This window comes from Triticum dicoccoides, chromosome 3A (genome assembly GCF_002162155.2).
Source record: "Triticum dicoccoides isolate Atlit2015 ecotype Zavitan chromosome 3A, WEW_v2.0, whole genome shotgun sequence".
NCBI lineage: Eukaryota > Viridiplantae > Streptophyta > Magnoliopsida > Poales > Poaceae > Triticum > Triticum dicoccoides.
In genome coordinates, this window is record NC_041384.1 from 79,538,513 (window position 1) to 79,551,010 (window position 12,498).

The following is a 12,498-nucleotide window of genomic DNA, read 5'->3' on the forward strand; positions in this document are numbered from 1 at the left end:
GAAACCCTAGCGCGGGAAGCGCTGGCGTCGCCACCGCCGGAGCTCCGCCGAGCGTCGGCCTCACGCGCAGCCTCTTCTCGGCGCCGGGTGGCGTCGCGCCGGCGCCGTCCCGTGCCGCCGCCGCACCGTCGAAGAAGGTCCCCAATGCGGCGCGGACGAAGAAGGGCAAAACATCCGCGAAGAAAAACAAGGCGGCGGACGGCTCCGGCACCACGAAGGCGAGGGGAAAGAAGCTTGCAGGGCGTTCGACGGCCGCGGCGGCTACCGAAGCATACATGTAGTCTCAACGATGATGCATACATGTCCACTATGGGTGTTGGGTCCAACAATTCGCATTGGTCTCAAACCAATGACATCCATTTCGAAGACCATGAGTTTGAGGTGGACGAGGAGGGTGAGGGAATTGTCGAGGCGCCGAAAGGAAGAGCGGGCAATTACTCAACCAACGATGACAAGTTACTATGCCATACTTATTTGCAAGTGTCGAGGGATCCATCCATTGGAGGTGATCAAAGTAGAGACGCGTATTGGGGGCGAATGAAAGAACACTTTGATGCTCACAACTTGAGTGGAATTGACCGCTCCGAGAGATCACTTCGGTCCCGATGGTCGACAATCAACTCGGATTGTCAAAAGTGGGCGGCCGTACAAAAGGCAGTTGACAAGATTAACCCAAGTGGCACAAATGAGGATGATCGAGTAAGTGGCATCTCATATATGTTCATCATACTTGTTTTTGGTGACCGAAGTGCTAACTTGTTTTGTTTTTCTTGTAGTACAACATTGCACAAAACTTGTTCAAAGAAGAGACAAGGACAACCAAGAAGGGGAAGATCAAGAAAGGTAGGGTCTTTACCTTGCCTCATTGCTATGAAGTGTTAAAGGATGATGAGAAATGGAAGAAGCGTGATGGTTTGGAGGATTTGCATTTGAGCAACAAACGGAAGCGAGCAATTGAGATGAATGATGATGAGAAGGAGGATGATGCATCAAGTGATGACGGCAAGAGAAGCCTCACTCCCAACTCGGTTTCATACTCGAAGCCAAAACGACCGGATGGGTGCAAGAAAGACAAAACCGAAAAGAAGAAGAGGAAAGGAGATGATGAGCTCAAAAATGCTATGGAAGCTATTGTGAAGGCAAGGGTCAAAGCCAATGAGGTGAGGAAAATGGCAAGGAACCAAGATGCCGTGGCCGAGGAGAGGAGGTTGGCGGCCGAGGAGAGAAGGGTGGCGGCCGAGGAGAGAAAGGTGGCTTTGGAGGAGAGGAAAGTGAGCAACGAGGAGCGAGCTAAGTTGTTGGAATGGGAGAAGCACTTATTCTTCTTGGACCCATCTAACCTCAATGCGGCGCAAAAAGAGTATGTCAATCTTGCCCAACAAGAAGTCTTGATCCAAAAAAGAGCCTTGGTTCGTGCAATGGGTGGCGGTGGCCTCGGCGCCATGGGTGGTGGTGGCTTCGGCGCCATGGGTGGCGGTGGCCTCGGCGCCATGGAAGGCATGGGTGGCTTCGGAGCCATGGGAGGCATGGGTGCACATCCGGCCACCATGGGAGGCATGGGTGCACCTCCGGCCGCCATGGGAGGCATGGGTGCACCTCCGGCCGCCATGGGAGGCATGGGTGGCTTTGGAGCACCCTCCGACGCTATGGCCGCCATGGGAGGCATGAGTTTTGCTTCTCTCATGGGAGGCATGGGTGCACCTTCGGCCGCCATGGGTGCAATGTCTTTTGATGTGCCTTCTCACACACATTCCCATAAAGATGCCGTTGAAGATCTTGCCAACACCGTCGGAGCTTCACATGATGCGGTGCGTGATGAGGAGAGGGAGAAAGATTCATCTTCGGAGGCGGAAGAGTCGTCTTCGGAAGATGAGGACGAAGACGAAGACGAGGAAGATGAAGATTGATGTGTCTTTCATGTCTTGAACTTTAGTTTGCATTTGAACTTGGTTGGATAAACTTGTGGGCATGATTTTGAACTTGTGGGCATGAACTTTTATTCATCAACTTGTTTGTGTCAAATTTCACATGTTCATTTTTTTCCAAAATATCATATATGCAAAATGCCCAGCGAGTCGCGCGTGCTGTATTTTTGCGCTCTGCTAGAGCGGCGCGCGCGCTGCATTATAGCGCGGCTGCTGGAGCCAGCGCAGGCGGGCGCGCAAAACCAGCCACAGCGCACGCGGTAAACAGGTTTTTTACGCGCGGCGCTTAGCGCGGCTGTTAGAGATGCTCTAACAATGAACTATTTCAAGACCATAAAAAAGAATTTAAGCATCAAGAGAGGAGGATGGGTTAAACCGACGAAGGGCTGGGTGAAACTAAATGTTGATGCAACATTCCAGTCTGAAGAACTCCAAGGAGCGGTTGGGGCTATTCTCTGAGACGATAAGGGAGGATACATCGCAACATCGAATGGTAAACTGGATCATGTGTCAGACGCACCTACTGCAGAAGCTTATGCATTGCACCATGGACTTTTACTAGCACAACAACTTGGGATTAGTAACTTCGTTGTGGAATCTGATTGCATGAAGGTGATAGACACAATGGATGTTGGAGGGTACACATCATCTGGAGCGGCTGCAATTTATGCTAATTGTAATATTTTATCTTTTGGTTATACTTCATCATCTGGAGCGGCTGCAATGGATGTTGTCTCTCACGAATTAGCTAGGCTAGCGTCCTTGACTCCACCTTCTATATGGATAAAGGAACCACCGGCATCAATTGTTAGGTGGCTGGAGGATGATGTAACAATATTTTGATTTAATAAAGATTGTGGAGTTTCAAAAAAGAAGAATGCATCCCAGCATCTACGTTGAAAGAGACAAGGCTGGAGTATATGCATGAGGCGATATCCATGGTGGGCCTTTGATGACGTCGACTGGTCGACCCGAGAGGAAGAGATGACGAGAGATTCGGAGGGCAGTCCATTTAATTGCACCTTTGAAGTAGACTAGCTGTTGATGGTGATTCAATATGGTCTCTGGGGTAGAATAGAAACAAGAGTACTTCACCGGCGCCAAATGTCTACACCCAAACCCAAACCCCTCACCTCACAATTCCACTATATAATAAGCCAAGCTAGCTCTGTCTAGCTCACTTGTACAAGAACGCTTCACCGGCTATAGCGTAAACAAACGCAAAAGAAATGGAGGCGGTGTCATGGTGGTGGGTTAGAGGCTTCCTCGGCAAGTACCCGGAGATCATGGCGTCGTTCGCCTGCTTCCTGTTCCTGCTGTTCTTCAGGTATCGCCGGCGGGACGGGCTGCCGACGAACTGGCCGCTGGTCGGCTCGGTGCCGGCGATCACCGTCAACGCCGGGCGCGTGCACGAATGGCTCACGGAGTTCCTGCGCGTGGCGCCGGGGATGTCGCACGTCGCCAGGGGCCCGTGGGGCTCGCCCGTGGACATCCTTATCACGGCCAACCCGGCGGACGTGGCGCATGTCTTCACGACCAACTTCGGCAACTACCCCAAGGGCGAGGAGTTCGCGGCCCTGTTCGACGTGCTCGGCAACGGCATCTTCAACGCCGACGGGGACTCGTGGGCGTTCCAGCGGCGCAAGGCGCACGCGGTGCTCTCGGACGCGAGGTTCCGCGCCGCCGTCGCCGTGAGCACCGCGCGCAAGCTCGACGAGGGGCTCGTGCCGCTTCTCGACGGCGTCGCTGCCGGCGGTACGGTCGTCGACCTGCAGGACGTGTTCATGCGCCTGACGTTCGACCTCACGGCGATGTTCATATTCGGTACGGACCCCGGCTGCCTGGCCGCCGACTTCCCGCAAGTGCCATTCGCCGCGGCCATGGATGAGGCCGAGGCGGTGCTGTTCTACAGGCACGTGACGCCCATTGCCTGGCTGAGGCTCCAGACCTACCTAAACATCGGCCATCACAAGAAGATGACCAGGGCTCAGCAGGTGCTGGATGCGTCTATCGCCGAGTACGTCTCGCTACGGCGAGAGCGCGCGGCCAGTGCCGCCGACACCAACGCCGACGGAAGCGACGCCGCTGATCTTCTCACGTTGTACATGGCATGCCAAGACGAGATAGGCAAGGGCGGAAGCGAGTTCGATCGGTTCTTGCGCGACACGACGCTGAACCTCATGGTCGCCGGCCGCGACACGACGAGCTCCGCCCTGACATGGTTCTTCTGGCTGCTCACCAACCACCCCGACGTGGAGGCCAAGATCCTCGCCGAGCTCCGCGAGAACCTGTCGTCTGGCGGCCACCCCAGCGCCGCCGATCTGAAGCGGCTGGTGTACCTGCACGCGGCGCTGTCGGAGTCGCTCCGGCTGTACCCGCCGGTGCCGTTCGAGCACAAGGCGGGAGCGCAGCCAGACACGCTGCCGAGCGGGCCGGCCGTGCGGCCGTCGAGGAGGGTGATCGTGTCGTTCTACTCGATGGGACGCATGGAGTCGGTGTGGGGCAAGGACTGCCTGGAGTTCCGGCCGGAGCGGTGGCTGACGGAGGCGGGGCGGCTCCGGCACGAGCCGTCGTATAAGTTCGTGGCGTTCAACGTGGGGCCCCGGACGTGCCTGGGCAAGGACCTGGCGTTCACGCAGATGAAGGGCGTGGTCGCCGCCGTCCTGCCGCGGTTCCGGGTGGAGGTCGCCGCCGGTGCCGTGGTGAGGCCCAAGCTGTCCATCATACTCCACATGAAGGACGGGCTCAAGGTGAGGGTTTACAAGAGGCAAGACGATGCCTGCTAGGGCTATACATACGCACTTACGTCGATGCTCGCAAGTCCTGTGTCCATGTGCATTGCATGGCAATCCATATACGTGTAATCTCTCTGTCCCACAATATAAGATGTTTTTGCAAGCCATTTTGGCTTGTAAAAACGTCTTATATCGTGGGACGGGGATATTATTGTGTGTAAACGTGTGAGGTTATTGTTTGTGTGTGTATCAATATGTACTGTATACAAAGGAATAAGTAAATAAATGTGTATACCAACGGAACATATGGAAATAAGAAGGAAACGGAAAATTACGAAAAATGGTTGGAACAGAATGGCGTACGTGGAATAATGATCCAGCATGCATGCAGTCTGATCTGGTGCCCAGATTGATCAACTGGGATATGAATGCATGCATGAGCAGTGCAACTTTTTTTTTTGAGGGTGCATGAGCAGTGCAACTGAAAGCTAGACTTGTAGCACTACTGTAGTACCTCCTAATGTGGTGGAACGTCTGCCTGCGTGTGCTTCCCAACGGCCCTGTACTCCGCAATGTCTTTTTGCGTGGTTCCCACAGGTGCTGGCAACCGTCTCACCACTGAGAGCATCTCCAACAGCTGCGGAACCCGCGACGCGTTAAAAAATACTTTGCAGCGTGTCTATCGTCTGAAAAAAAGCAGCGAGCAGCGCTGGCTCCAGCAGACGCACTAAAATTTAACATGCGCGTAGCTCTAATAGACGCGCTAAAATGCAGCGTGCGCTATCGCACGAAACATTGCATACATATTTTTTTAATAAAAATGATACATATTTCATAGATAATAAAAATGATACATAGATATTTTACATAGTTCATAGCATAGATCGATAACATAGATAGATAAAACTACAGTGCAACTACATACTACGGCGCAACTAGATGAACTATGGTGCAACTACATCCTACTCTGAGTCGTCCTCGTCCTTATCCGGATTGGTGTTGTCCGAGGTATCGATCCACATGTCCTCCCAACGAGGATCATTATCCACAAAGATCGACACCCCACCTGCCTCAACGATATCGCACTGTGATATCGCCAGGGCCTTCCGCCGACACCTCTCCAACCGCTCCGCGCGGCGCTCTGCCGTCCTTTTCGCCCAGAAGGCGTGCTCTGCCGCGACGTCCTTCGGGTGGCGCCGGCGCCACTCCGCCATGGCTCGCTCATCCTCCTCGGTGACGAGGAGGCGGCGCTGCCGCCGACGGTGCTCCGCACGGTCCTGGTCCGTGATAAGACGAGGCGGAGGGGCGACGTTCTGCGCCTGCTCGCGCGTGAAGACGTCGTGGAAGTTCATCTGAGCCGGCGGCCTCTCTAGGCACCACGCTGCCGCGTCGTATGCACAGACAGCCTCGTGCGCGGTCCCGAACGTGCCGAGGCCGAGCCGGACGTCACCGGACCGGACCTCGGTGTAGTAGGTGCCGCCGGGGCGCTCGCGGACGCCGCGGTAGCCAGATGATCCACGACGGCGCGGCGGCATGGTGGCGCAGTGGTGGCAGGGGCGACGAAGCGGCGAGCAAGCGGCGACAGAGTAGCGAAGAGAGCACGTGTGGTAGTGTGGAGGCCGCGTGGCGAGCGCGGCAATTTATAGGCGCGCTCGAAGCGGTGCGTCAAATCTAGCGTGCGCTGCCGCCTTTTCTCGCGCGCTTTTCCCGCCGCCGGTTGAGTGCGCCAAAACGTCCCGCGTGCGCTAAAGTGAAAGTTTACTACGCGCGTCTTTTGGCGCCGTTGTTGGAGATGCTCTGAAGTGAAGAGTTGTTTTACCTCACATGCATGGATGTAACATTTCACTCTCTCTCTTTCTTCACACACGTATGCATCTGTGTCTCTTCTCTCTCCGATGCAAACAAATTCATGGATTTTTTTTTCACCTTGACGAATTTAAAATATTTATATCTTTTAAGACATAAATTTGAAGAAGTTTAAATTTAACGTTTCACATTTCGTATGTGAAACAAATCTATTTGACTTGAAAAACGTGTTTTTTGTGAAACAAGACAGTGGAACTGAAATATTGGTTTTGAAAGTAAAAAAAATGAAACTGAAATGTCAACTTGTGAAACCGATTATTTAAAAATGTGTAATAGTTTAATTTGAAAAGAGTGAAATATGTTATTTAAAAAATGAACAACTGAAATAGATGTGCTTTTTGTGAAACAAGCCAGTGAAAAGAAACATATAGCTTCTGAATTATGAAGTAGCAACCACAGAAAGTGAATTATAATGGATCATTTGTGAAACTGATTATTCTAAAATGTGAAACAATTTATTTCAAAATAGTGAAATAGTTTATGTGAGAAATGTGCGGTTGAAATATATTTTTTTGTGAAACAAGCCAATGTAAAGTGAAATGTAGGTTCTGAATTGTGAACTAGTAACCACACAAAGTAAAATTATAATATATCATTGTGAAACATATTATTTGAAAATCAGAAACAATTTATTACAAAAGAGTGAAATGGGTTATTTGAGAAATGTGCAATTGAAATAGGTGTTATTTTTTCAAAAGAAGCGAGTCAAAAGTGAAATGTTGGTTCTGAATTGTGAAATAGTAAGCACAGAAAGTGAATTACATTGCTCACATTTTTAAATAATCAGTTTTACAATCGTATATTACAATTTAAATTTATGTAGTTATTATTTCACAATTCTAAAATATGTTATTGGCTTGTTTCACATTTTCTGAAGTGAAATGTGTTAGTCCACATACCAAATGTGAAATGTTGAAATTCAAATGTGTTTGAAATGTATCCAAGATTGGTCTAGTTTTAAATGTCTTAGCGTCAAGAATTTAAATATATAAATTATTTCAAATAGGAACTTAGTGTTCAAAAGATATGAGTGTTTTAATTTGCTAAGAGCAACTCCCGACCCATTTCGTCCGCGGCCGTCCGTTTGGGTCGGCGTGTACAGAAAAGGCGGCCCAACGCGCCGACCCAAACGGACGCGCGTCCGTTTTTCATCCGCGGGCAACCCATTCCCGGCCCCTTTTTTAGCCTGATTTGCGTCGGCGCGGACACGCGACGGACGCGCGCTCGCCTACTCCTGTCCCCGGGCCCGCTGGTCTGTGGCACATTGGCCTCCCCTCCCCCCGGCCAACAAGCAACCATCGCCCCCGCCTCCTCCGTCACCGACGCTGCCGCCCATTTTTGCCGGCGACTCTTCGAGCTGCCGCCGCCTCCACATCCGCCCAGCAACGCCGCCCCTGCCCCAGTCGCCGGCCGGCGTCGTTTTGCCGCCGGGGAGCAAACTGGTTCCCGCCGCCGCTTCCCCCACCGCCCAGCCACCCACGACCAAGAAGACGCCTCGCCGCCCCCGCCACATACGACCGGCACGTTCGTCCGACGTCGTCACACTCGTCGGACTCCGGCAAGGCAGCTAGCTGGTCTGTGGGCGCTGCGTCTCCCCTCGTCGGCCGTCTCCTTCTTCGACGCCCGCAAGCTGTTCGACAGTTTGCCAAGGTACAAAAATGGACTCCGCCGACGAGTTCTTTTTCCACAATTTCATTTGCGACTCCGACGATTCGTCGTCCGACGACGAGGAGGAGATATTGGCTGTCGTGTTGGTCCATCACCACCTCAACAACCAGCGGCCGTTGTTCCGTGGCTCCATTTCAGGCCACCTTCCGGCGTTGAATCGTAACTGGGAGAGCGGGCATTTCCTTCTCTTGAAGGATTACTTTGATACAACAAACCCGTTGTTCAAACATCACAAATTCCGCCGCCGGTTCCGTGTGAGTAGGCATGTTTTCAACCGTACTAGAGAGGGAGTGGTCGGCTATGATGACTACTTCGAGTGCAAAGAGGATGTCGTTGGCAAGATTGGTTTCTCCTCTTATCAGAAATGCACTGTCGCCATCCGATTGCTTGCATACGGAGTGCCCGATGATCTCATTGACGAGTACGTCTGTATGAGCGAGTCTACATGCCTAGAGTCTCTGTATAAGTTCTGTAAGGTTGTGATTGCTGTGTTTGGCCCTGAGTACTTGAGAGAGCCGACAGCTGAAGATACAGCCCGTTTGTTGGCAATGAATGCTAGCGGGGGCTTCCCGGGGATGCTTGGCAGTATAGACTGCATGCACTGGGAGTGGAAGAACTGCCCTTCTGCTTGGCAAGGGCAGTATAAGGGATATGTCAGGGCTTGCACTGTCATACTAGAGGCCGTGGCGTCTCAAGATCTCTGGATCTGGCACTCTTTTTTTGGCATGGATGGATCACACAACGATATCAACGTGCTTCAGTGCTTGTCGGTGTTTGCTAGGCTTGCCGAAGGCAACAGCCCACCGGTGAACTTTACTGTCAACGGCCACAACTACGACAAAGGGTATTATTTGGGTGACGTATCTATCCTCAGTGGACCATTATTATAAAGACAATACCCAACCCTGTCGGAGAGAAAAGGAAAAGATTTGCCCAAGAGCAAAAGAGTGCTAGAAAGGATGGCGAGCGTGCCTTTGGTGTTTTGCAATCTCGATGGGGCATCGTTCGGTATCCTGCTAATAATTGAAGCACGCAGAAACTATGGGAGGTGATGACTGCTTGTGTGATCATGCACAATATGATCGTAGAAGACGAGCGCCCGGAACGTCTGTACGATCAAGGCTTTCAGTTTCGGGGTGAGAATGTTGTGCCTGAGCATGGAGTAGCGGCAACATTTGAGCAGTTCACTCAGTTTCTTGAAGACATGCGTGATTGGGAAACTCACGTGCAACTGCAAAATGATTTGGTTGAGCATATGTGGACTCATGTTGGCAACCAATAGATGTATCTTCTTTTATTCGTTTGCAAAACTATGTGAAACATTTTTATTTTGGGTGTCTAGGGCATATCTAGATGTGCCCTAGTTATTGCACATCTAAGTGAGTGAATCAAGCATAAAGAGAAAAAAATAAAAGAGAAAGAAAATATTCACACGAATCTTAATGTAAGATCAATGACATATGACTTAGATATACAATATTTATGGCACATCTAGATGTGCTTTAACAAAACTATTTTATTTTTATTTAACCTGTAAAACTATACTCTTATTTGGGCGGCTAAACTATTTTACTTGTTAAATTTTCATTTCACGATATGTTAAATGTAATGTAAAATTGGCCGGCCAGCCGGCCAGGCTTGCACATATGGGTCGGTGCGTTGGGTGCGTTGCCGATCCATATAAAAAACAGGACGGACATCGGACGGGCGGCTGATCCAAACGGACAAAAAACGGACGAAATCATCGTCTGTTTATATTGGCCCGTTGGAGTTGCTCCGATGAGATAAAGTCTATGGATTTGTTTGAAGGGAGAGAGAAGTGACTAATGATGCGCCTCCTTGTCTGACAAAAGTACTACTCTGGTGGTGGATCAGCTACTGACAAAAGTACTACTCTGGTGGTGGATCAGCTACTGAAATACCAATATTTCATAAACAGTGAAAACCTTTTATATAGTACAAAACAAGAGTCAATACGAGGTGTCACTGTCACAGCGGGGTTGCCGGTACCTACCGGAACTGCGCAATTCCGTTTCGCCCTGCACTCCGATTGAGGAGGAGGCGTCCGAGGTGGGTACCAAATGCCATCGGGACCGAGCCACGCGCGGGACGTACGTAGTTATGTGCAAAGAGAGAGAGAGAAGCCAAACAGCACTAAGACTCACATGAGCCATGCATCTCTCCTGTGAGTAGATGTCCAAGGGATGTCGACGGCTAGAGAATGCTTTTGCACCCTGGTGCACCTGGTGCACTTCGACCTATATTGGCTCACTTAGAAATTTTGGAAAGAAAACATCTAACAAGCATAGCATGGATATGTGAGAGGATTTTTGGCACGCATGTGCGGAGTCACCGAGCCCCTCGCGCGTGCTTTTTATTTTGGCATTTGATTTTCAATTTTCCATATTTTTCTGTTTTGATCAAACTTTATGAAGTTTGACTTTAGATAAATCTTATATGCGAACTAAAAAGGACAACATGAAATACTATACTACCGTACTACACATACAACATAAATAGAATAGATACCAAGCGGGTACTGCTAGTATTTCTATTCTCCATTTATTACACACTAATCCATCACGTAGACGCATAATATGCATGCATGCATGCATGAATATGCAGGAAAAAGAATAATTGACGATAATACGAAGGGCCGACGCCACATCAACCGTGATACCCTAACCCCTAATGCATGTATCTACAGGATGACACCAATGCATCCCCGCAATGTCGAAGAGATCATGCATTGGAGGAGGGAAGAACCGGAGAGCATGAAAATAATAATTGACTAATGCGAAGGTTCTCACCTCGGATGGGGTGGAGTGGAGGAAAATGTCTTCTTTTTTTTTATTTCCGGACCGTGTCTATATATCATATATTACTGGTTTACTAGGAAAAGGCGAAGCACACCGTTCATCAAGCCTAACACTCGTAACCACATGGCATACACTATTAAGAGATTGTTTGGATGAAGAGTTTGCAGAGAACCAGCTCTCTAAAAACGTGATTTCTGTTACAACCACCTAAAAACTTGTTTGGGATATCTAACTAATCCGTGGATAAGTAATACTGAGTTTTATAAAATCTCAAAAAGCCAGTTTATAGTCGTTTTTCTACAAACGCGTTCTCTACCGCCGCGTTGACTAGTATCCCGCACGGTCTATTTGGCTATTTGGATGCGTCGGCGGGTTCAGCTTCATCGTCTACGTATTCATTAATTCTTTGCCGTCTGCGTCCAAATGTCATCCTTGCTGGTAGCTCCGGCGATCGTCGCCGCCGCCGTCCAACACCGGCACCGTAACACCGGCGGTGTCGAACTCCGCGATGTTCGTCCTCTGCCGAGACAACGTCGGCCGGCAACGGCTTGTCCGGCTCGCCATGTTATCTCCGCCATTCTCAGCTCGGGCGCGGCCGGCAGCACCGTTGACAGCGTCCTGCTTCATAACGGCGTGCACCCGCCCATGGACAGGCATCGCTGCCACTGCTACGTCGACCTGCCGCGTGCACATCATAAGCTAGCTAGCAGGAGAGCCATACATGTGTGCCATGCAGCATGCAAGGAAGAGGACGAGAGAAACATGCATAGGAAGGCTGTGAGCGAAGAGCCATGGCCTCTGGGATGAGCGGACGGCAACTGCGTGATCGTGTTTTGCCCTTTTTCCACCCAAACAAGGAATTGTATAGACTCGTCGTAACAGAAAAACTAACAAAAATTGGTTTTCCTAAAAATCCTCTAAAAACCAGTTTTCCAAAATCCCACGTCTAATTCTCTGTATCCAAACAACCACTAAGCGGGGCTCGGACAAAGAGAAGACCTCATATTGATATGTCCCAAAAGGCGTTAATTCTTGCACCCGCCTCTTAGTGAATTTCATGTTGGTGACTTCTTCATTTTTGTGCCTTCCCAATAGCATATAAAAATACTATAGTACTATGCCACGTCATCAACCGAGATCGGCTCCTCCTCCGTTGGCTGGTACTCCTCCTCCTAGACCGCCGAGAGCACCATGGGTCGTCCTCATCCTCGCTCGTCTTCAAAGAACTTGAAAGTTGGCCTGCTGTAGTGCAAGTCATGTGTCAGACGTCCGCGGTGAGGACCCCTCAGCGCAACGCTTCGGCAGAAGCATCATCTTCTAGGTGATTTTTTCCTAGACCATGGCGACGGCGGACAACGGGGAGATCGGCTACGAGTAGCGGTGGTAACGAAAGTGTGGGAAAGAGAAAAAATGGGACGCTTACGATTTGGAGCGGGGGGGAGGAGGGACCGGCTTTAAAGTCGGAGTAGGTTCCTTGGACAAAGC

General features: G+C 50.4%; 2 protein-coding genes across 2 annotated transcripts; one reads left to right on the plus strand and one right to left on the minus strand.

Moving 5' to 3' along the window:
* The first annotated feature begins 3,125 nt into the window (after nt 1–3,125).
* Nucleotides 3,126–4,955, plus strand: LOC119271265 (alkane hydroxylase MAH1-like). The gene has a single exon (XM_037553162.1). It carries the CDS (start codon nt 3,155–3,157, stop codon nt 4,709–4,711), a length of 1,557 nt encoding a protein of 518 aa, XP_037409059.1. The 5' UTR covers nt 3,126–3,154; the 3' UTR covers nt 4,712–4,955.
* A 667-nt stretch (nt 4,956–5,622) lies between these two features.
* LOC119271266 (ethylene-responsive transcription factor RAP2-3-like) lies at nt 5,623–6,256 on the minus strand. Its single transcript, XM_037553163.1, has one exon. It carries the CDS (start codon nt 6,193–6,195, stop codon nt 5,623–5,625), a length of 573 nt encoding a protein of 190 aa, XP_037409060.1. The 5' UTR covers nt 6,196–6,256.
* Nucleotides 6,257–12,498: the final 6,242 nt, after the last annotated feature.